Source organism: Vanessa atalanta, chromosome 20, assembly GCF_905147765.1.
Source record: "Vanessa atalanta chromosome 20, ilVanAtal1.2, whole genome shotgun sequence".
In the NCBI taxonomy this organism is placed as follows: domain Eukaryota; kingdom Metazoa; phylum Arthropoda; class Insecta; order Lepidoptera; family Nymphalidae; genus Vanessa; species Vanessa atalanta.
The window spans coordinates 9,541,862-9,566,806 of NC_061890.1; the positions used below are offsets into that span (position 1 = coordinate 9,541,862).

Here is a 24,945-nt window from a genome sequence, read left to right on the forward strand (position 1 = left end):
ATTTAATATATAAATATTAATAGGTTAAGTTAAGTTAAAGCTTGTAAAGGGGGAAATTACGAGCATATTATTGCTTATCTACAGGTGCAAAACGAACGGCGAGAACGAAATAAAATCTAAGGGATCCTGATCCAATCTTTCACTTTGGAATATATTCAATCATTGATTTATTTTCATTATATTTATTGTTTCAGCGTGATGAAGAAAAAGCCAGCTTAATAGCTGAACTCACGGCACAGAACTCCCGCCTCACCGTACAGTTGAAAGAGTCGTCAGCTACCGAGGCGCAACTCTTGGCGCAGTTGGAAGCATTAAAAGACCAATGCACAATTAGAAAAACTAGCTTACAGGTAAAAATACCAAATTAATAGATTAACCTTTTAAGGCATTTAAGATCAAGTTTGGGACGTTTGTCCTACACAGGTACGTCAGTCCCATTGTCCCTTCTCCTTTTTGTTTAAATATCATTTAATATTAATAGCCATTAAGTAGAATTCCATGAGCATCCTAGCAGATTCTGATGAAGGATCTGATAGAATACTCTGAGTAAATCCAACATCGAACAAACATGCTTTTAAACGAAACAAATTCGTTTGTGATAAATTAAGGTTATGTATATTTTGTTTTTATTTGTAAAAACACGTTTCGGTTATTTTGCTTGACTAACAATAAAAGTGATTTAAATCATCAACGACGTCATGATCTGTTTTTTTTAAATTCAAAAATTCGTATCTACAGATCTTAAAACATTTTAATGAATATCGTAATAATAAGTTTTTTTTTTTTTATAACAGGATCATGTTCAAAGTCTTGAATCGCTCAAGTCAGAGTTGGCCCTAATGAGCGATAAGAGAGCTGAACTCGAGAGACGTTTGACATCTTCCCTCCGCGACAAGGATGGCCTTCACCAGCAGCTTGAAGAAGCGAATGACAGAATTGCAGCTCTGGAGAGACAGTTGAAAGAACAGGTAACAAATCATTATTAAAAATCTCCACATTTATTGTTTTTACGCGGAGTACGTAAAGTTTGGATGTCAATAGTGTGTTTTAAGTCATTGCATGGAAGTAGTGTGTTCGTTTCGGTTACCTTTTATGTACGACTGGTAACTTGAAATTAATCTTGACGAATAGAGTATTTGTAAGAGCTTCTCATTAATAAATACATTCTTATAAATCATTAATCTAATAGATTAATCAAATCGTACTTACAAGCACAAATTTAGCACCTAATAGCATCTTGTTACCACCGAAATTTTGAGTACGATTACATATAGTATTTACAAGAGTTCATACGAAACTTAACTAGCCAATGGCGGGCATGCATTTGAATGACTATTAATAATTTCAAACAATTATCCAATGAGAAACCGTCTAGCACCAATCTGATCAATACTTTTACAACATTTTGAATGGTATAGTGTTAAAAACAAAAGCAACATTAACATAATGATGTAGAAGATCAATCACAACATAAGGAAATCAGAGCGGAAGAGACAGTCGATTGCATTGGGTATTTAAATCATTGTCTTAGATTTGACGTTTTTTGTTTTAAGACCCGTGACTTATTGCCCGTAACGAGTGAGCTGATTTAGATCTGAATTAACTAAATTTATGAGAACAGATAGACCGAGTACGATGTCCTAATTGATAATGAACATAAACTAAATTACATTCTAGTAATAAGAACAGGATTTTAATTTAGATAAGTTTAATTCTTCTTCTAGCTTCTATAGAAATGTTTGTACAAATTTAGTTTTATCTCATATTTCCCTGGTTCTGTCAAAGATGAACCTCATTTCATTACCTGGGCGTTGTAAAATCCGTCTAAATACGTTTTTGTTATGCGCAATTCCAGTGTTTTAATGATGGGTGGTTGAAATTTAGCTCACTAAAAACCATATCCCAGTGCGGTTAGCTTCAATTATGAGGCTTTCAAATTCGTAACTGCAAATAAACGGGATGAAGGCTATTGAATCATTGCCGTCATGATAATTCTTAATGAACTTTTTAAAGTTAACAACAGTTATTTAAAAAGTCATAATTCAATAAAAACAAACGAACAAAATAAATTAAATCTATGACAATTACATTAATAGAAAATTTAAAATAAAGTCTTCTTGTTCTCTTTTCATTTTGTAATATTGCTAGTGATAAATTTTAAACGAATCAGTTCACAAATTAATTTTACGAATATTCTACAGGAACATCTGTACCAAAACACTCTCAAAGAACTGGAACGTCTTCAAAGGTCGCACGACACTCTCGCCGAACGCGTGGGTGTCGATGCTGTAGACACTACGGATACAGCCAGGTCACTGCACGCGGAAATGGAGGCGGAGCCAGAAGAAGACGACAACTGGCTACGCAGTGAAGCAGTTCAAGTCTTCAAACAGCTGAGATCGTTAGCCTTGCAGTTGAATACAGGACATGATGACGATTCAGGTAAGAACGCTTTATGTAACAGTGGAGTCCAGTGGGATTACGTATTAAACTTGCGTGATGCGTGACATTCGATATTTAAACATAAGCAAACGTCAAAATAACCTGTTTATTGTATTTGAAGAAAAACAAAATTCAAATATGGAAAAATAATTGATTATTTAGTATTTTTAAACGATACTGCCTTAAGATTGGTAATGTACGAAATATTAACCATTCCTTACATCAATTACAACTAAGATGTTATGTCCCTTGTGCCTGTAGTGTATGCCTGTGTGCTAGCTGTGTGGTACCTAACCCGCGAGCTTGCACAAAGACCTACCAAGTTGACGTTTCAGAATGATCAAATGACAAGAAATATTTTTTTAAATTATTAAAAATAAAACACTAACAAAAATATCTTTAAATTGTATTGTTTATAAACGTTTATATTAAAAAGAGAAAGAAAGGGGGAAGGTCGCGCGGAGGGGGTGTAACACATTATTCCCAACGTGACGTTTTCTGCCAGTTCACTCTACTGTAAACGAAGTAACGCGTAATAGAACTTTTTCCAAAAAAAAAACAAGTAATTTTAAACATCGATAATGGAAGCAAATCTGCGCATATAAGTGTATTACATTACATTAATAGCCTGTAAATTTCCCACTGCTGGGCTAAGGCCTCCTCTCCCTTTGAGGAGAAGGTTTTGGAGCATATTCCACCACGCTGCTCTGATGCAGGATGGTGGAATACACATGAGATCAATTATAAACACAAACTAAGGACACGAAAATTCAGTGGTGGTGGTGAAAATTTGAACCCGAAATCATCGGTTAAGACTCACGTGTTCTAACCACTGGGCCACCTCGGCTCATATTATATCTTATAAATGTCTTATAAATATCATCAAGGCAGGGTGCAATTGAATATCGACGTGGAACATTAAATAAACAGTATTGAATTAAAATATCAAGTTGCATCGTCTCTAAATAGAACATTTCCTTTGAAAACGGACTGTCTCGGACTACGAATATTCATTGCTTAGATCAAAATTAATTGTTCACCTGTGTCGTTTAACAAACTGTATTTGAGGGGCCTTGTAGAATAAATACGAGACCTCCTCAAAATGGGGGTCTCCATGAGTGTTGAGGACATTTGCAGGCATAAAGCAACAGGCTGCAAATGACTTACGGTGTTATTTGTTTAGTTACTCGTAGATTCGGTAAAAATTTCTACAACAAAACAAAATACATCCAATTTCAATTCGTTAACTTATTTAATCTAGTATATAATTACATATAGTACATTACGAGTATAATTCTTGTAGTTTAATATATAATGTCTGTGTTATATGATACAAAGAATTTAAAAAATGGTTTTGATTGAACAAAACCGTTCAATTTATTTGTCTCTGGCACTCTCTCTGTACGTGGCACATCTGGCTCAGTTGAGTTTAAAGCTTCAGACTCCTGGAATATCGGATTCTTGAGTAATTCCACGTAAAGCCTTCAGTTTAGGTCTTGTTGTTGTTTGCTCGTACCTTTGTACTATATTTGCAAACATTATCACTCTCCCCTCTTCACCGCCAAAGGACAAACTACCGATTACCTAAACAACAAATATAATATAATTTAAGCCATATTGACCTTTATTTACAATGTCTTAAGGACTTGGTAATTATATTTAGTCTATCACGCGATCGAATCGATACTTGTTTGTACGCACGCATGAAGTGAACTAGTTTTTAACGTTGGCTTAGATCAATGTTATTCAATTATTTATTCTTTTGCACAATATAATATTAAACACCGAACATTAAATATTATATGTGAAGATAAGAACGCGAATTTCACGATCGATACGTCAATAGTCTTAATTTTAAATTGGTGAAACTGCGCAGCTGTTCGTATAATTATATTATGCTAGTAGTTACCTACGGATTCGCTTGCAATATACAGGTTATTTGTCAGGCGTCATGCGCAAAAAGTAGCCTTGGGCTTCAAGCTTGCTTCATACCAAATTTCATCAAATTTGGTTCAGTCGTTCAGCCGTAAAAACGCAACAGACAGACAGATACTTTCGCATTTATAATATTAGTATGGACTATATTAAAAACATCATGAAACCTGCTCCATCTCATGGTATAACTTGTATAGCTTTTTCAGTACAAAAAAAAATAGCCAAAAATACACTTGAAACAATAAAATACCATTATACATATATAAACATATATGACGATGACATTTCCCTACTCTTGCAGTATGGTACGACAATCTGTAATACCAGTTTGTTTTATTGCCATTTTGTTATCCTGGCAAACCTGACTGAGATACTACGATTAAATTATTGTATTGCCATCGATCATAAATGTAAACTGGAAACTTGGCTCCCAGTCCATCAGACACCTTGATGGTGGTGATCATGTTGAAATATTCCATTACAAGCATGTAGGTCAACTCAATATAAGCTTTTTAAAAACGTCTCTTCAAATAGATGGATGTCAATATACAGCGGATGCAAAGATATAATGTCGGAATTTCTTTCACACACGATAACTTTCGCCGCTAAAATGAATTATAAACACAAATTAAGCGCCACCAACCTTACAGAGATATGCCTTCTGCCTGTATTTATATTGGTTCTCTCACCCGTCAAACACAACAAGTATTGTTTGGCGGTTGAATATGATGATAAGTGGGTGGTATTTACCAAGGTTCGCACAAAGCCCTACCAAGTATAGTTTTTATATAGAGATTTCCAACTAGACAATGACCTAAGTTACGTTGCCCCCGGCCATATCATTAAAATCGTTACACTAACCGACTCGGTGAATACTTCCCCATACAAATACAATAGCCTTAACATTACTCATAGTATAGTCACGATCAAAAGTGTTCCATGTTAATATATGTCGAAATGTAAACGGGAAGGATGGTCGATATAATGTGATTCTATGTATATGTAAGATTTTATTGTTATGCTATATTAATAAAAGAGGTTTATTTTATTGCCAAACTGAAAATCTACTGAGCTACTGTACTAAAAATAAATCCAAAAGGTTTTATATAGGCAGGTATGCAGTCTCATCCGCTTTAGATGACAAGCGTGAATTCCATGTACTTGCGTATATATTAAAATGATATTTATTTCAACTCGGACCGCCTTTCCATCTAAAGGTAATTTAAAGAGATATGTAATGTGCCCCGACTTTCAAAAGATACCAAAACAATTCCAGTTTAAAAAGTAAATTTCTATACTCACCGCAATACTAATGACATATTAGTCTGACTTTTGCCGACACACGTTCGGTAACTCTTAGCTCTACACACGTGCAATTAGTTTCGCTTTGAATTAGATTAAATGAAACCCACGAATCACGCGCACGAATGCACGAATTGTCATTGTGTAATTTAAAGCGCGTCCATGTGTAGTGTGTCGTGATTAGCGATTATCCAGCCAAATTCAAAAGTTAAGAATATAGACCAATAATTAAAAAAACTCTTAATATTAAAAAATATATATTTAATATTTTTTCTTATGTCGAATTTGACTACAGATACGATACACGATATAAAGTTTTGTTTTGTTTTTCAGAATATCAATTAAATAAATCACAGTACATTTTTAATACCATTTAAAATATTGCAATAACTTTTGTTAACAATACAATAAAAATTCGTGTTATTGACCGAATAACTGAATAAATTGACTTCCTGGTCCAGCACAATAGCTTTACATTACTCATAGTTTGTTGAGGAAAAACCTTAAACACAACTAAAATTATGTACGTTATTATATTTTTTTAAAAAATATGTAGAGTATATATGCACATCTTAATATATATTCTGGAAACGTTGCTATACAGATACAAAAAACCTGCATTGTTAACGGAAATTGAGTACATGTGACGTTTCATATATTAACATAAGCCTAACAGATATAAATCCTTTGTAATAAAAACTATTTACTTAAACGTTACATCAAAATTTTCGCACTCAAATGGAATTAAATGGCTAAACGCTTAATTTATAAAAAAAAAAAACATACAATGTCATTAAAAACATTAAACAATTTTTCAGTTAACTGTATTCGCGTGTTCACTTTATTCCACGATAGGCATATTATTGTAGCATTCAAATGTGAACTTTATTACATAAGTACAACGTATAAAATCATTTAAATTATCGTCTATTCATTTTTGAACATTTTAAGTACAATAAAATAAATTCATACTCTAATTTAGGTTTCTAATTTTGAAATAAGTGTTAATTCATAACATACTATTGTATCCTTCATCATATTATAATGCTTTAAGAATAATCTAGCTTAACAGAATTCGTCTAAAATTTGTGAGAAATGTCTCAAATTATTTCGAATTTGTCAGTGTTTCCCAAAGTTAACTAGACCGCGACTCAATATACTACTATGAGAAAGAGAAGGATACGTTTGTTAACTATATTTTAACATTCTTTAGTTTCAACTTCTATTTTATTTACTTTGAATCGCAATAATTTCTTCATTCCAATTTATTTCCGTTTTTAAACGGAGCACACACCTCATGAGATTACATGTATTATTCATTTATGTTTATAATTATGATTAGTAATCTGATAGAACGTGAACTGCACAGACATCTGACAGATGCAATCGTGTCTCAAGCATATCCAAAATTTCACAATATTTACTTGCTGGTCAAGGACGTCAAGTGGATATATTATTTCAAAGAAGAGGTCCTATATTTTTTCTTATCACATCTATATCACAGATATGCAAAGCTAAACAACAATACTTATGTATTGTAGATTCCCTGTGTAACTACAGACACAAGAGACTTCTTAGTTTCCAAGGCTACAGACGCATGGGATAGCCACATAAGAATATTCTCGTATATCTTACAACGCCAATGTCTATAGCGGTGATTATCACTCACTATCAGGTGACCCATTCGCACGATCGCGTAACTAAATATAAAAAAGTAGCACCGGCATTGAAGGCCTGCTTTTTGAGATATTAACGTACATACGTACAAAATACAAAATACCTGTAGCCTAATTCTAGAAGGGTCGACGCATATTTTTGAATACAATATAAACAAAAATTAGAAACTTTTCAAAAATTATTAAAAACAGAAAATTATTTGTGCCGCATAAGGTTAACATTACTATAGTCTATACCGACCATAAAGGAATAGAGCAAAATAAACAACTTTGACACTGAATTGACGCGATGTTATTGGTCTAAATTTAGAAAACCCATTATGGTTTCGCGAAAAAATCGCGTTTTTAATGTCGGCAAAGTTGTTACCGAAACCTTGGAAGTAATATAAAAGTGGTTATAAGTAGGGAAGTGATATTTTATGTTTGTTAGCATTTATTAACTTTGCCGTTTCATTAATTCAAATCATTTGTAAAAAATACATTGGTAAAGAAGATTGTACAGATGATAAAAAAGCGTAGAGTTAATACTTGTTGACTTCCAGGCAGGATATATTACATATTATATAATTGTATTTAACTAACATTACTGTATTTTTAAACGTTGAAAAAGAGTAACTACTGAGTTTCTTGCCAGTTCTTCTCGGCTTTAATCTACCCTCTGAACCGGTGGTAGCTTTACTTTAAATAGTTTGTTAAATGACGATTAAAAAGTGCTTGTAAAAGCCTACTTGAATAAAGTATATTTTGATTTGAAGTATTTATGCAATTTAAAAAAGATATTTTATATTACAATATCACATAAAAAGACACACATATACAATCAATATCGGTTAATTATATTTGACATTTAGATATTATGATAACCAAAAGTAAAATATATGGATACTTTTGGCTCTAGGACAACAATGTATGAACATATTGTCCTTTTTGTTTGTAATTTGAGATTACATTTATCACGAATATTTTTTAATAATATCATGAGACTTGTCATCATAACTGTACCGGCGGCAGGCACGGCGCGTCACGAGCTCCACTCACGATTTCGCCTTCCACTAAATTGTTTGAGAAACACAAAAAAAAAAGTATTTTGACTGCAATAATAATGTGGTTCTGTGATATACGATTCTCAAGTGACGTAATCACCTCGTCGTTTTAAATAAATCTATTATTTGTATGTTAAATTATATTCAGAGGTTAATATTTTTTGTTTAATTAAAACATTAAATATGTAGATAAGCTCAATCCTGAAATCGTTGAACCGGATTTAGGGATGTGTATGCCCGGGTGGGTACTGCAAATAACACTTTTATAAATAAAACTGTTTTTTAATAACATAAAAGATAAAAGAGTTCAGTAGAACAATCACGTGTCCATGGCACGATATTGTAAAACGTCCAGGCTACTGATAATTTTTGAAATCAAAATAAATTTATTTTAGTCCAATCGGATATTTACTTGGTGGAAGGGCTTTGTGCAAGCCCGTCTGAGTAGGTAGGTACCCTCCACTCATCAAATATTCTACCGCCAAACAGCAGTATTAAGTATCGTTGTGTTCCGATTTGAAGGGTGAGTGAGCCAGTGTAACTACAGGCACAAGGGACGTAACATCTTGGTTCCCAAGGTTGGTGAGCCTTGATGATGTAAGCAATGGTTAATATTTCTTACAACGCCATTGTCTATGGGCGGTGGTGATCACTTAACATCAGGTGGCCCATTTGCAAGTCCGCCTACCGATATCATAAAACGAGCACAGAAGTTTTATTAATTTTAGTAACAGCAATCGTGTGTCATAAAATTTGATTAATTTCATATCACTTTGTAGTAGATTCGCACGGTTGCAGTGGCGATTATTCTAACATTAAAACTTTGCAAGAGAAAGTGCATATTATGCATGAGTATCGATTTAATCAATAATGCTTTTCTTTTATTCGTTTAAACATTTAGATAACGACTTCGCGGCACTGTTATATAACAGTTATATACCATTTTTGTCAAACGTCGGCCATGTAATGAGGTCGCTTCTTGTAATACCAGTGTTTATGTACAGGGGTGATCAATCACTGACCGGTTTAGATGCAATCTTCCTGTGTAATTGGTTAGTCAAGTGCCTGTCAATGTCCCGCTTCTGGGGTAACTTGCAAGTGGAACTCATTCGATTTCAGTCAATTAATTTATGGACACCCTTACAAATTTAATATAAATTTACTAAGATTCATATTTAACATTGTCATGACAACGTCCAGTTGCTAGTTAAAAAGGCCGCAGATCCTGTGGTTCCAGGGTATATATGCTTGGTGATGCTAAGAAAAAGTAACTTTGCGGCACTCTCCCATGCCACGGAAAAACGTCCTCAAATACTCTCCATGATCCTCTGTGTGAGGGACGAGAATGCCACTGCATTGGACGTTATTACAACAGAATCGGAACCATTATAATTTATTTGTCATAAACATTACTCCACGCGAGAGACAATGAGATTTTCGAAATAAGTAATGATGCATCTAAACGAACAAATACAATTCGAATGGACATTCGTGCAAATGTCAATTACGAAATACTCAACGATTCTCTCTATGTATATATCACTATCTTTTTCACGCCACATTTGCGTAATTGGCGTTCACTTTACTACACCTATTACATATAGGTATATCAATATTATTGAAGAAGCACTGTAAACTTCTGTAGGACGGACTTTTATTCGGCACCTAGTCTAGCAGTGGGATTTTGAGGCTGTTCCTTGACTTTACTTCAATTCAATAATCAAGATGAATAAAATAGTAATAATAATCGGACGTTCGATTAGTAGAACGTAATCTAACCCGGATTTTACTATTAATAAATAACTTTCATTTATGTCCGATAAACCACATACTTTCTTATGTGTGTCTCTTTCACGCCGTATTGGGTGTCATATTAAGAAGCCACATCTTGTAATCAAATACCTACAAGGACATTGCGGTGGAGCAATAAGGTCATTTTGTTGTCTCGATCATTCTCAAAAAGATTCTGAATACACGGGTGTAGGATCAGTTCTTAAACCGAGAAAGCCCAGTGGTAAACGTTGAAGGTTTTGTCGGATAGATTATACCACATCCTTGCACCTGAATGAATGGAAAATAGCCCTTAACTTGTGGACTAGTAACATCCTGATAGTGAACTATTTACACTTTATTTTTTAAGCAATGTATCAGATATTATTTTATACTCGTGTGAAATATCTTTGTTCTTTAATTTTTAAATACAGACGAATAATGTCTGGTCTACTTATAGTAGAGTAGAACAATTATTGATTTTCTTAAACAGTAGACCTGATGTTTTCTATTACAATTGAAAATATGTGTAATTGCTAATGTATTTTTTATGGTCGGAAGACAGACGGATAAAGAACTTGCTGATACGTGGTCTACCAATATTAATGGTCGTTATTTATCAAGTATAAACCATCGATTAAATTGACAATGAACTGTCAAGTTCGTGTCTGTAATCATACCCGTCATTTAATTGCGTGTTCGGACACAATAGGCTTGCTTAAATACCTATCGAAATGTGTTAACAAAATCATAATTAAATTTTATGTTTGTGGAACTCGGCACAGTAAAGATAAAAACGATTCGAAGATTTTAAAAGAAATAAGGTTTGAGAAATGTCTTCGTTTCTTCAAATCGAAAGGGTTCACGGAATCTGGGGCAGGAAAGTTACTGCGGTAAGAAAATGTACTTAAATTAGCGTGTACTTGGAATAAGCAAACCTTAAATGAAGATAAGGATTTTTTTAAATAAAGTTTTAAAAATAATGACTATGTAAACTTAGCAGGTCAAAGGATATTGCCATCTCTTTCTTCAGTGTGGGTTTAAAAAGAATAGAATGTATTTTATTTCCATAACAACATAAGTAAGAGGATTAACCTCTCATTACTACAGTGCTGAGAATCTTACAAGATTTCAATAACATAAAAAAATATTGTTTTCATTAAAACGTTATAAAAGCCACTTGTAACGAACGTTTTTGAATTAATTTGTGACCTTATTAAAGTAAGACGTTTTAATTACGAAAATAACTTAAGAATCGGCTTTTAAAAAGAGTCGTAAAAATATATATTTATTTTATTGTGCCCCTTTCCAAATATATAACAAATTAAAATTGGTCCTCAGCCCCAACAGTTGGTTGGGAGATATCGCTGTACTGATAAAATTAATTATGTACCAATATCATGTGTGTTGTTAAGTGCAGAGCGATTTCGACTACAAAAATAAATATTTACAAATACGATTCTCACGCAATATTTTCAGCGTAATAGGTATATAATAATAATTTATATGTACATAAACATCAAAGTCATGTGTATATTTATTGCTCAAATGCTCTGCTTAAACTGGAAACGTTAAATTAACTAAAAACATGATTGTTTCATGACATGACTTTTCCACGTGAAAAGGAATTAGAAATAAATAGAGTAGCGAAAATTTGTACATATATTTTTAATGCCTTGTTGAACTGCCTCGTTGGTCTAGTCAACTAATGGCCCACAAAACCCGATGTTCTGGGTACATAAAAAAAAAAATTCTGTAGCTCGGAAGCTGGAAGTGTGTATTCGGAAAGCACGTGCAGCAGTTGGTCCGACATCATCATCATTTTTTATATATTGTGGTATTTAATTACATTGTAATCTATTGCAGGTCTACATTCAGATCTGTCCCTGTCGTCTCTGGATGGTGATGAGAGCGAAACATTACGACGTGGTGCGCTCGCTGCAGCCTGTGCAGACGCAGTTGCCGCTTACGCAACACTGGAAGGGTCACGCGTGAGGGACTCAATCGCTGCGCACGCACGTCGTTCACTAGAAAGGGAGAGGCAGATTGACGAGAAGAACGAAATAATAGCTGATCTATCATCTAAGGTAAGTTTATAAATATATGTTGTATTTTTTTATTTGTAGTAGTAAAGCAGACTTGAAGTAGTTATTCGTATATGTCCTTAGATTTTAAGAAGTTTAAGTCATTCCGTAAACGGTTGATGCGACGTCAGAAATGGGAGAGATTATGTCTCTTGCCATGTAAACTATACTCACGTTGAAGATGTAATATACGGTGCTTAAAAAAGGGATACAACTTTTGTTTGATTCTTTTTGTTTGGACGCGACGCCATGTCTTCGATAAATTGTAACCGAATTAAACCAAGAAGACTTATCTCATTTAAATTTGAAAGAAAAGTGCACTCTTAAGGGAATCTTCAAATCATTCTTCTCATCTCATCATCAGGCATAGATTTCAAACGTAGATTCGCTTGCGTTTTAAGGGTTGCTCCTAATGACCTTTTGAAATTGTAAGGCATAAAAAAGTATGTATACCTTCCTTGAAGTTCAAACTTAATTCATAAACAAATTTCATCGAATTCGATTCAGTGGTTTGGCTGTAAATGATGACAGAGTAAATTTCGCATCTATAATATCAATATAGATAATTCACAATTCTGTATTTTGTACGTAGCTGTTTACAGAAATGACTGAGTCAAGGACTACCTTCCACCATCAACAAAAAACTTATGTAATCTTGTCTGTTACACGTAAATTTATCAATGTGATAGAATGTAGTCTATCTGTTTATAGAATGATTAATCTTTTTGATACGAAATTGCATTAAGCACGCGATCCTTGCGTCATACGATAAATAATCCAGTGAACACGGTCAATTGGATAACATCGAACAAAAATTCATAAAAAGCCACCACTTAAATATATTATGGACTAGCTACCCGTCCTGGCTTCGCACGAGTTGAAAAAGGGTCAACAGATAACTGTTTTTTGTAATACTGTCCGGTTAGGGATATGACTGAAATCCACCTGATGGTAAGTGGTAGTATCAAACGCGAAGACGACTGGTACGGTCAGCAGCAGAATGATCTGCACTAGTCGCCCCTTGTTGGTGCTAACCACGTTATAAGGCGGTGTACGCTACTCGGCATGACTTATTCCAACATCTTCAACATTCATCTCCGTCGATTTGATTGACATAACTTTATTTTTTCAAACATGTGACGAGATTAATTATTGAGTTCCTTGTCGGTTCGTCTCGATAGAATCTAAAGTCCGAATCGATGGTGGCTTTTCATTTAATACAAATTTGGAAAATACGATTCAAAACTGCTTCTAAAAACCTTCTTGAATAAAGTATATGATGATTGGATTTCGTTGATGAAAAATGTATCAAGTTTTAAGCTTATCGAGTTCAGACAGGACATGGTTTTCGTATCATTTATTAACAGCAATAAATTAAAAAATGCCGACAAAAGACAACAAGTGACTTTTTAATAAGTCTTCCTAAGCGTCTTTGGCCACGGCTGAATTACAAAGACAAAATCTTATATATGTTAAGCTGATTATTTAATTGTATTTAAGTTATTAACCAATAAAAAAAGATTTTAGTATCCTTGTAAACTTGCAAAAATAACTGGAACAACTATACTAAGTAATTCTGTTTAACGGTAGAATATTTGATGAGAGGGTAACTAACCAGCATGGGCTTGCACATAGCCCAACAATCAATTAGGATTCTAATCCAACTTCCATAAGAAAACGTTTACGAATACAATAAAAATATTGTTAACGATTAATTGTCAATTCGAGAGTAGAATTGTCGCCAGGATTTTATTTTGTCAGACTGTAGCGTCCGCCGTCACAGTGAAGCCTTATGACTGTTCCATACAAGTGAAAAAACAAACGACGGTGTTTGGTTAGCGATTGTTCTTTATAAAGAAACCCGTGAAAGTGTCACGTGTAGATCATCTCTTGAGTAATTGACTAATCCTTGATGTCGCCGTGACCAAAATTTGGAACGAGGATATTATATTGTTTAAGAACGAAACTTATCCCATAGAAAATTCTAAAAATGGTCACCGTTTTTAACAATATTAATTATTAAAAAGTTTTTTTGAGGTCCGTCCGTTAGATGACTTTATGAAGGTCCATCCAGTTAGCTATCCTGTAGTTTATTTCATCTCTAAACATTAATACCTTATACTTTGTTTCGTTTTAAACGTTTTTTACGTGAGATTCTTTCGTCGGACGTCTTCGGTTCGGATCGAAGTGGCTTTGGGCTCGTGTGAATATAACGCATCCGTGGCCCATCCCTACTATGCTCCCCTTGTCACTCGGCGAAGGTCTCCTCTGGGAGCGAAGATGATCTCGTTCATATGGATGGAGTGAAGAGTGAGGACTCCTCGTGGGTAAGACAACGCGAGGCTATCTCAGCTGCCATTCTTCGCAGGACCTTTGTAATTGGGACTTGCAAGGCCTTCACGCGTACTCGGCATCTTGTTTAAACCCCCCTAAAAGACCATTTTAAGCCCCGGGCGTGGGGGTTGTATGAGGTCTGAGGTGATGCCTTCGTCGTCTCCGCCGAAAGGGATTAGCTGTCTCCTGTTCCCAAACCGCCGTCTTTTTCCGAAACATGACTATCTTGCACTAAATTAATAAAATATGTAAAGATTTGTACATGAAGACTAAACTAATGACCATATAAATGATTGGCGCCCGAAATTAAAATCACACTTATGAAATTTAATAGTACACGTCGATAAAACAAAGTATTTTATAAATAAAACAATAAGCTCGATTAATGCTTATGCGTGTAGGTTGTTTCGTCCATTAAATGTAATTCAACGAGCGCAATACATCCGAGATTAAGGTAAATAGAACTATGACAATTTAGAACAATCCTTTTAATGTAATGCTTACTTCGAATCAGTCGCTCCACATAATTCAGATAGGGTTGCCAGCCTTTTGATTTCCCTTATCAAATTAGTTTTAGAGGCGTCTGAAAATGCTGTTTTGAAACAATTATTCAAAACCACTAGCTTTTTACCTTCTTTTGACGCGTTATGGTAAGTGAGTTGAGAATTTTTTTATGATACGCACTCTCGCTTAAACCGCCCTTTAAACGTCAAGTCGCTCGTAATGGCCAACTTCACACCTTAGCTTATTTTACAATGTTTATCTTATTACAAATTTAAAACGTATGTATTTAAATTTATATGTGAATGTTATTTATTATATGTAATTACCTGAAACATAATCATTAGTAGATAATTATTATTTATTAAAATACACAATTTGCATGCAATTGAAAACTATTTTTAATTATGAAAAAAAAATTAACGTGAGAAGTTCTATTTCTTTTGTTTATATGTATGTACACGTTATTTGAAGTTAATGTAAGTACTGAAATGTTATTCTTTAAAATTAATTTAACTAACTCATAATTCAATCGATATGTTACTGTTAAAGTTCGATTATGAATGGTAAATGTCCATAAAACTTTGGGATTCGCACTTTTACCATCATTCACTTGGTAAATCTTAGGATTTACATTTTAGGTTAGGTTGGAATGGTAAAAGTCCGAAAAAGTCGTCCTTTTATAATAAATACTTACATTTACCAACACATGTCGGTAAATAAATAAGTAAATCTTAGGTTTTACTGGGAAATCTTAAGATTTACCTAAGTTCGAACTTTTACAGTAACAGACACTAATGACACGCCGGGGAACAGAAATCGCATTTTTTGTCAACCTATTTTAACATTTCTGTTACTGTTTCTGTCTGTATATTAATTTTTATTTACAGTTCATAGAATACATGCGTTAGAAACAGCACGACTATTAACATTTTAAAGCAACTTGTTACAAAAAAACATTCATAAACAATATCAATAAAATTTCCGCTCGTATATAAAATATAATTTTATTAGTGAAAATTAATTTTAATAGCATAATTTCAAGTTTAATTCGCAATCTATTTCACAAATGTTGGCAACATTTAGCGAACATTATGTTGAAAGTTGATAAAACATTTATTATTAAGCATTTGGTCTGTGTTGCCATGTATGAAAAACTAATTTAACAACATGTGAATGTTCCATTGCTGGATTATTTTCTTCTTAAGACATTAAGACTGTATTCCATAACAAAAAACAGGGTTATACATGGTGTCCAAAAATGCATCCGACATATTTAGCTTTACTGTATTCTTTCACCACCGAGCACGAGTATAATTTTACTACAAAAGCTTTAAGCACAGGGAAATAAACAAGTTACATGGGATTGATATCTTGGTCTAAGATACTTTTTAGCAACTGATACATTTCAACTCTTATTATAATACCTTTGCGTTTAAAAAAAAAAAGACATTCTTATAGAATTCATAGTCTAGTTTGCAACTTTAAGGAGGTTGCATCGAAAATAAAGTCTTTGTTTCAACAAAATACTAGTGTATTCTACTTCTACTACGATATTTATAAGACGCCATGGCAGACAATTAATTATTTTTTCCCACAATCGTATTAAAAAACTATAAAATAAAAAAGCAATGATTATATTGGCGTTATATCGTAACAATGGCTGTAGTTATTTTAACCGTTGCTTGCTTCAAATCGATGTGGAACAACATTGTTCACGGTATTACCACGGTTATTTCGATACCGTTTACTCGTGATCGGTATAAATTGGTTTCGATACGTCGATTTTTTTATACAATGATTGATTGATATATTAGCGACGCGTTGATTGAATGCTGTGCGTTAACGCACTTACCTACCTCGTTGACAGTTAAAAAAGAAAAATTCAAATTCAAATATTTTAACAAAAAACCAACGGTCTTAAACTAGGTAGCCCAAATCGAAGATACGAAGTATGATTAAGTGGGTATTATAATACAGTAATACTAGTTTCTGCCGCCCGGGTTTGAGGTAGCAGGTGTTAGGGATAGAAGTAACTTATGAACTATTCCTGAGTATATTAAAGATTGAGAAACAAACATCAACACATCCAAACTTTCGTATTTATAATATTAAAAATGTTTTTTAGTATTTATTTACTTATTGCACATTTAATGTTTACAGTGTGTGTTATGACATTGTCCTACAAAACCAGGAGATCAATAATTCTGTCTCGTAACACAAACTTAGTGTTACTGCTAATATACTAAGTTATGTAGTTATATAATAATATATTAAGTTAAATAAGACACATATATAACAAACTAGACAACTATTAAATATTATTGAAAACTATATTAAAATATATTATTTTAGGAACAAATAATATTAAAAACATCAATAATGTCCTGATACGAAAATTATAATAAAAATATCTATCTTATATATAAATATGTTATATATTAAAATTTATATAATTTCCTCGTATGATGTCTTTAATCGGTATTACCTTTAATTGCCTTACTAGTTTGTATTGCTGCTAATCATCAAGCCCTCCCATAATAGTTACGACATTTTCCTGTCATATATAAAGCCTTAATTTTAATGTAGAATTTACGCGGATAGGCCAATGGGTCACCTGGTAGGTAAGTGCTTTCCACCGCCCACGACATTAGCACTGTAAGAAGTATACGCATATAACCATTACCTACGTCACGTCAATTAACCACTAACCTTGGGATTGAATATTTTATCTCCCTTGTGCAGCTAGCTACCTTACTCTTCAAACCGAAACATAACAATGCTAATTATTGCTGTTTGGTGGTAGAATATCTGATTAATAATTATAAACATATATGTGTATATATATATATATATATATATATATATATATATATATATATATATATATATATATCGGAGCGTGGTTACTTTAGTTGTTGATTTGGATAATTAATGAATCGAATAGTTGGCAATAATGTTTGATGGCTGATTTACTTATAAGAGCGGGTCACCCCGAATGGAGTTGTAAGTGTCATGGCAACGCGAGTCGTTATGTTTTGACAAGCTTCTCGAATGCGATGGTTGCTTGCAAACCCATTTTGCTCTTAATCGAGATGAATTATTGTATTAAATACCTTTTATTCTATGAATATCTCCATTGCACGCCCATATAGTCTTACAAATGTCGGATCAATCCCCGAACCCAACTATTCGGCATCCTGCTTCTCCGACATCAGAAGTGGGATCAGAACACATATCAGACCACGCAGGCTCACTCAGCAAGTTAACAACGCCAAAGCTCAAGCAAGCAAGAAATACAATGGACGTCTCGAAGAAAACATCCCCGCTGACGTGTTTTTCCTGCGGCGAGCGAAGCCACATATCGACGCGTTGTGCGAAGAAGGGAAAACAAAACAAGCGAGCCGGTTATGAAATGTCGAGTGGATATCTGCACCATGAAGCCAGCTCTAGGTCTATTTTCTATTAAAAACGGTGGGCAGTTTTCATTTTGTTTTGATTTCGGTGTTAACAAATTACTTGGTAAGAGAAAGCGTAGCATAGTGACCCTACAAGTGATTAACTTGGTGACAAAATTGGCCTTGGTGGCAAATGACAGCCTTGGTGGCAAATGACAGCCTTGGTGGCAAATGACAGCCTTGGTGGCAAATGACAGCCTTGGTGGCAAGAGATTGACTTAGTGGCGTAAATAGACCTTGGTGGTCTTGCTGGTCGCTTACCTTGTAAAGTTATGCTGCTAGAGAATATTATGCTATTGAGATAGCATGGACGGTTATAATATTCATCGTGTGGTGGTCAGAATGGCCAAGCGGGTTATGATGTGTACATTTGTTGTTTCATTGTTTACAGACGAGGAGGTTTACAGCAACGAGACACACGAGGACGTGTGATAGTGCAGGATGGCCGTATCGGAGCGTGGTTACTTTAGTTGTTGATTTGGATAATTAATGAATCGAATAGTTGGCAATAATGTTTGATGGCTGATTTACTTATAAGAGCGGGTCACCCCGAATGGAGTTGTAAGTGTCATGGCAACGCGAGTCGTTATGTTTTGACAAGCTTCTCGAATGCGATGGTTGCTTGCAAACCCATTTTGCTCTTAATCGAGATGAATTATTGTAATCCTTTGATATTATTGTGGTGTATGATTATCAATGAATACAGTGATTAGACGATTTTAAATACCTTTTATTCTATGAATATCTCCATTGCACGCCCATATAGTCTTACAAATGTCGGATCAATCCCCGAACCCAACTATTCGGCATCCTGCTTCTCCGACATATATATATATATGTTTGCGTTGGCTAGAACCACTTAAGAATACCCGCTTTGGCTCAAATTCGATTAGACGTATTAGGAAGTTAACGCACGTGGCACACCGTATTATAATATGAAGCTAATAAAACTACTAAGATATTTTTTGTATTAAATGTTGAAAGCCATTTTCCAACAAATAAAGTAATTGTCTTAGATTTTAAGATACAACTTGAGACTGAATACAGAATTATTATTATTTTCACACGATATTATGTCTATTTTTTAAAACAATTAAACCCAAAGTAAATTCCAGATAGCCTTTGATATTTTTCCCACATTTGAAAAGGTTACCTTGACAAATGAATTCATTTTAATCTAATATTAGTTTTTCGGAAAAGTACATCGTTACGACCACACTTACGCCCACGGTGCAAACTACAACTCCGGCTATCTTGATCTAAATATTAGAGCCAATTAACCTTAGAAAAATTTTAAGAAACGAAGGTTTTTTTTTAAATCGCTGTATATATTTTTTTAGAATGGCAACATTGACTCAAGTATTTTACATGCTAAATATGTATTTTCCCGTCAATAATAATAAAAGTATTATATTAAATTCCAACCACAAGAGGATAAAAGCCAAATAAAGAACATTTGACAGCATTCTGATATTCACTGTGGATTTTAGGTTTGTTTATACTAATCTTACTTCGATTGGAATATAATAATAATACTATATTGTTTTTTTTCTTTATATGTGATATATTTAATTACAATGACATAAAATACATATTAGTTACGTCAATGGTCTAAAACAGGGTGAACGCGTTACTATTTATACATATAACATATAACATGTAACAACTGTTACATGGCTAAGTAGTTTTTTTATCATTACACAAACAATTCCCCCCCCCCCCCTTGGTTTGTATAGATATATTCAATTAATGACGATTAATATTTTCAGATTTTTTTTTATATTGATAAATAATTTTAAGGCCAACCTCGGTACTGAATTCCTAATTTAAACAAGTCTTCATTCGAAACCAACACAATTGAGTAGTTATGAAAATAAAAGTAAGCGTTCGAAATCGAAGGTCAACTATTTGTGGATTTCTTTTAAGTATCGCATAACCGTGACAGATGCTCGCAACTTGATAACGACCATCTGAGCGAATTTTGTATGGACACGTTGGTACAATATACATTAAATAACTTCTTTGGACCTTAACACGTCTTAACAAAAACTTTTACACACAACTAAAACTTATTACTTACTGAAAGAAGATGTAAAAAATTTGAAAAGCGTAGAGTTAATATTAAATAACGTAGACTATCTTAGTTACCAATGTTGGTGGCGCATTGGCGATGTATGGAATGGTTAAAAAAATCTTGCACCCACTTGCACGTCCGTATAACTATACCATAAAACAAATATAAAAAAATAACTTATGCAAATGAATATAGACAGATGACAAAAAATATATAATGTTTATATTAAATTATAGATATTTATTAGCAAGTAGTTGTCGCCCGCAGCTTCGCTTACGTTTTAGGGGTTGGTTCGTGCCTTCCTTGGAGTTCATGCCAAATTTCGTCAAAATTAGTTCAGTGGTGTGACCTTGAAAAATCAACAGACGGACAGACATAGTTACTTTCGCATTTATAATTTTAGTATGTATAGATTTAGCTCACCGTGTAATTTCGTGTACATATGTTTTCAAATATGTAAATATTAATTGCGTCTTTGTCTCATTCCAGTTATCAGTGGCAGAGGTTGAACTTCGTGCGGCCGCTGAAGAGAGGGATAAACTTCTTAACGATGCCAACTACAACAGCCTGCAAAACGATGAAGCCGTTACAAAGGCCAGGCAAGAGAGGGACGAAGCTATTGAAAGAAAGAAGGCCGTGGAGGTAAGATAACCGGATACACGTTTAACGAAAAATTCGCGTGCACTTAAGGAATAAAATTGGCACAGTCCGTAAAAGCATGGAAATATTTTAGAAGATTTGATAGTTTTCTGTGAGTGCGTTAGAATTAAGTTATAAAGAGGAACGATGTAAGTGTTTGTCAAAGTTTAGAAAACAATAAATAATTGCATATAATTCGTATGAATTACCAATTTAAAAATTAGTAATAGATGTACGGTTCCATAAATTCTAAACTTTGAATATAGTCTTTAAATTTGGTAAAGTCAGACATGCGTGTATAAGCTTCTCACAAAAGACATACACTTCCAAGTACCATTGATAATTTTAATTGAAGCATTTACCAAGCATGGTCACTCCCTAGAACTCCATAGAAGAATAAAAAGTAAAGGTACTTTACAGCTTTAATATAAAAAAACTCACAACTCACCGCACTCAGAATACGAAAGTGAAATATCAGAAAGTGATATGCGAGACTCTACCTAATAATTATTACATTAAAAGGATAAAGTAACGGTCTTTAAATGTTCCACTGTTGGGCTAAGGACTCCTTTTGCGGGTGGGTGCACGTACGGCAGAATTTCATTGAAATTAGACGACAAGTTTCCTCATGATATTTTCCTTCACCAATAAACACGAGATGAATTTATAAACACAAATTAGGCACATGAAAATGATTGCCTGGGTACGAAACCGCAATCATCGGTTGAAATACACGCGCTCTGACAATTTCGGCTCTGTTATTATTTTAGATTGTTATTACTATTAAAAAAATAAAATAATACACACATCAAACATTTCAGTCCATCAAAATTTAAAGAATGAGATACTTACTGGTCGAGCACTGCTAGCGAACTCATTTGATTGTTTTTTTTTCGTGTGAAATCGTTTTTCTAAACTATAATTTTGTACTATCCAGGTGGCACTGGCGAAGACCAGAGTTGAGCTGATGCAGGCCAACAGCCAGCTGTACGAGGCTGTTCGGCAGAAGATCGATCTAGGACAGCAACTGGAACAGTGGCAGGTATGTTATCACAAAGCTATCATTTTCAATAAGCTTTTTCTTAAGCACATCGAACTTCCCGCTATAAATGTCGTAATCTGAATGAATTTGAATATTAATTTTTGATGATAATTTAGTCATAAATTATGTATTTACTTAAGATGATAAAATAGTATTATAGTATTGTAGTATGTATATTCTCAAATGTTTTGTTTTCTTTTTTTGTGCTTTGCTTACAAAGTATTAGAAAACTTTTAAAAAATACGAATTTAATCGCTTTGATCGTTCTCGTCTTATAAAACACGTAACCGTTACAGATGGACATGCAGGAACTGATCGATGAGCAAATGAAGACCAAGCTGACGACCCAGGAGAAGCGCAGGAAGCTCCCTGCGCCGGCCGCTCCGACGAGGACCTCCAGGATCCTAGGATTTTTTCAACGGTGATCTGCTGTACCCGACTCTTGGTGCAACTCTCTCAAGCCATAAATAAAAACACCGCCACCATTTTATATCTATTTATTATAAAACATCACGACGTAAACATTATACCCGCTGCGTTGAGCGTTTTTACACCATTGTACAAAAATAATTTATCATCTGTAGTCCTCGTGGCCGCCATCTTGTTTCGAACGGATGCGATCGGTATTGCCGCGTTTTTAGGATATAGCCTAATTTTATTTTTAAAACCGTGTGATGTTTACACATTTGCAGTGATAGTTAGTGTCTTAATTAGATTGTTGATAGTTACTTTACGTGTAATTTTTAATGTTTTACTGAGTTTTATATAGATAATGAGATTCGTAGGTTACTGCACTCTAGTGGCTGTTTAGTATTTGTCTTCGATTTGGGCATTCCGTACAAAAATACATTAAAATTAAGAAACATAGCATTCCTTTTTTTAAATCATTTTATATATATGGGCGGATATGGTACAACAGATTTTAAACCGGGGAAATCCAGGAGTTCACACACAAACTAGTTTTAATATTTCGAAATAAATACCGATAAACGAATTATGTAAATAATCACTCGAAACGAAACGCCATTAATAGTACTAATCTATTTTTTTTGCCAATCCCCCATTTTCTTTAACTCACGTCAGCCATCTTGTTAATTTTAAGTGCCTTTGAGTATGAAACTCTACTCCAAAAATATTATGTAATTAAAAAAAAAAAAACGAAAAATAACTGAACTTAATAAGGTAATCGTATTTATATATCAAGTGACAGGATAAAATAACATTTATATATAGAAAAATAAAAGAAATATTAAGGTCCAATTTAAGTACATACATATCTGTAAAAATATATTAAAAAGGAAATTAAAGCCGTTGAATAATTCGATATTGAAATATTATCTATTTTATTATAATAGACATCACTATTTTATATTCGAACGTATTCTATATTTAGAAATTTAATAAATTTAAACAAAAATGAGTAAAGTACAAGTATGTGCCTCTCTTTTAATAACCGACATTACTTAAAACATAAATTGGAAATTAGTCTTTTTTTTTAAAAAACTTACTTAATCTGTCCCTGAGAAAAATGACATTTGTCAAAAAAATACACAGATAATCGAGACAGAGAGAGATATTCCTAAAACAATAATTTTTAATGTCATTTGAATATATATGTCCGCACTGCTTAAAGGCATAAATTATGAATTCTTTATATTATATACTATTACATATAATAAGTGCACAATAAACAGCTAAAGCTATTTGAGAAAAGAAAAGAATGTTTTAAATTTAATTAAAAATAAGGAATTATTAGTTATTACAAATATTTCATACAATTTTTATTCTTTCCCTTTCTCTTGTAGCCTTGTCTCGACTTCAGATAGCATTATTTAAAACGAATTAAATGTATCTATAAGCAATTATATATTTATTATAGATGATAAACCAGATTATGACGAAATTCCCGTAAATATATCATGACAATAGAATTAAAAGAAAACAAACACCTATATACCTTTGTCAAGCTGATAAAAAAAAGCAAGATTTAAAAATCGAATATTTGAAAAACAAATGATTTTGGCGGCTAAGCAGTCTTACACGTTAACATTTTGTAAATAACACTTATTTTAGTCGTAGATCGCTTAAAGTGAAATTATTAGTGCACTTTGAAAAATAAACGCGGAAGTAGAGGTAATAATTGTTCACTGAATACATTAATAGCCATATTATTAACAATAATTAATATACAATAATATATACAATAACGATCTGCTGCAATCTTAGATTTAAAATATTAATCAATATTAAATTAATGTCTAATATATTAATTCATTTTTCACAATATATTTTTAATTAGTATCCGAGTGCCTTAAATGGATTTAAAATATCGTACTATGTATATCATTCTACGAATAATTTTATATATATGCAAAATTTCCGTCAAGGCTCTTAAAATATTTGATACCAAAATGCCTTTGTAAGTGCCTTACATATAATAGAAATCAATATAAAAAAAATGTTTGCCACGAATTATTTCCAAATTGTGCAATATTATAAAAAAAAACTATATAAGTATATATAAAATATATAAGTGATATATTTGCTTGCAATATATTCTTGAAATAACTATATTGTATTGTAACTGATGTTCCAGACCCAAATCATAATGCTACTGCTATACATGTTTCGTTATACAAGCAGAT

General features: G+C 33.2%; 1 protein-coding gene across 1 annotated transcript in view; it reads left to right on the forward strand.

Moving 5' to 3' along the window:
* The window catches only part of LOC125071803 (bicaudal D-related protein homolog), a 97,938-nt gene extending 74,441 nt beyond the window's left edge, over nucleotides 1–23,497 (forward strand). The window contains exons 3-9 of the mRNA XM_047682190.1: nucleotides 195–350; nucleotides 795–968; nucleotides 2,202–2,442; nucleotides 12,035–12,255; nucleotides 21,109–21,261; nucleotides 22,196–22,300; nucleotides 22,597–23,497. Of these exons, the coding sequence (XP_047538146.1) occupies nucleotides 195–350; nucleotides 795–968; nucleotides 2,202–2,442; nucleotides 12,035–12,255; nucleotides 21,109–21,261; nucleotides 22,196–22,300; nucleotides 22,597–22,725 (1,179 nt within the window). The 3' untranslated portion in view covers nucleotides 22,726–23,497. The remainder of the gene's footprint in view (nucleotides 1–194; nucleotides 351–794; nucleotides 969–2,201; nucleotides 2,443–12,034; nucleotides 12,256–21,108; nucleotides 21,262–22,195; nucleotides 22,301–22,596) is intronic.
* Nucleotides 23,498–24,945: the final 1,448 nt, after the last annotated feature.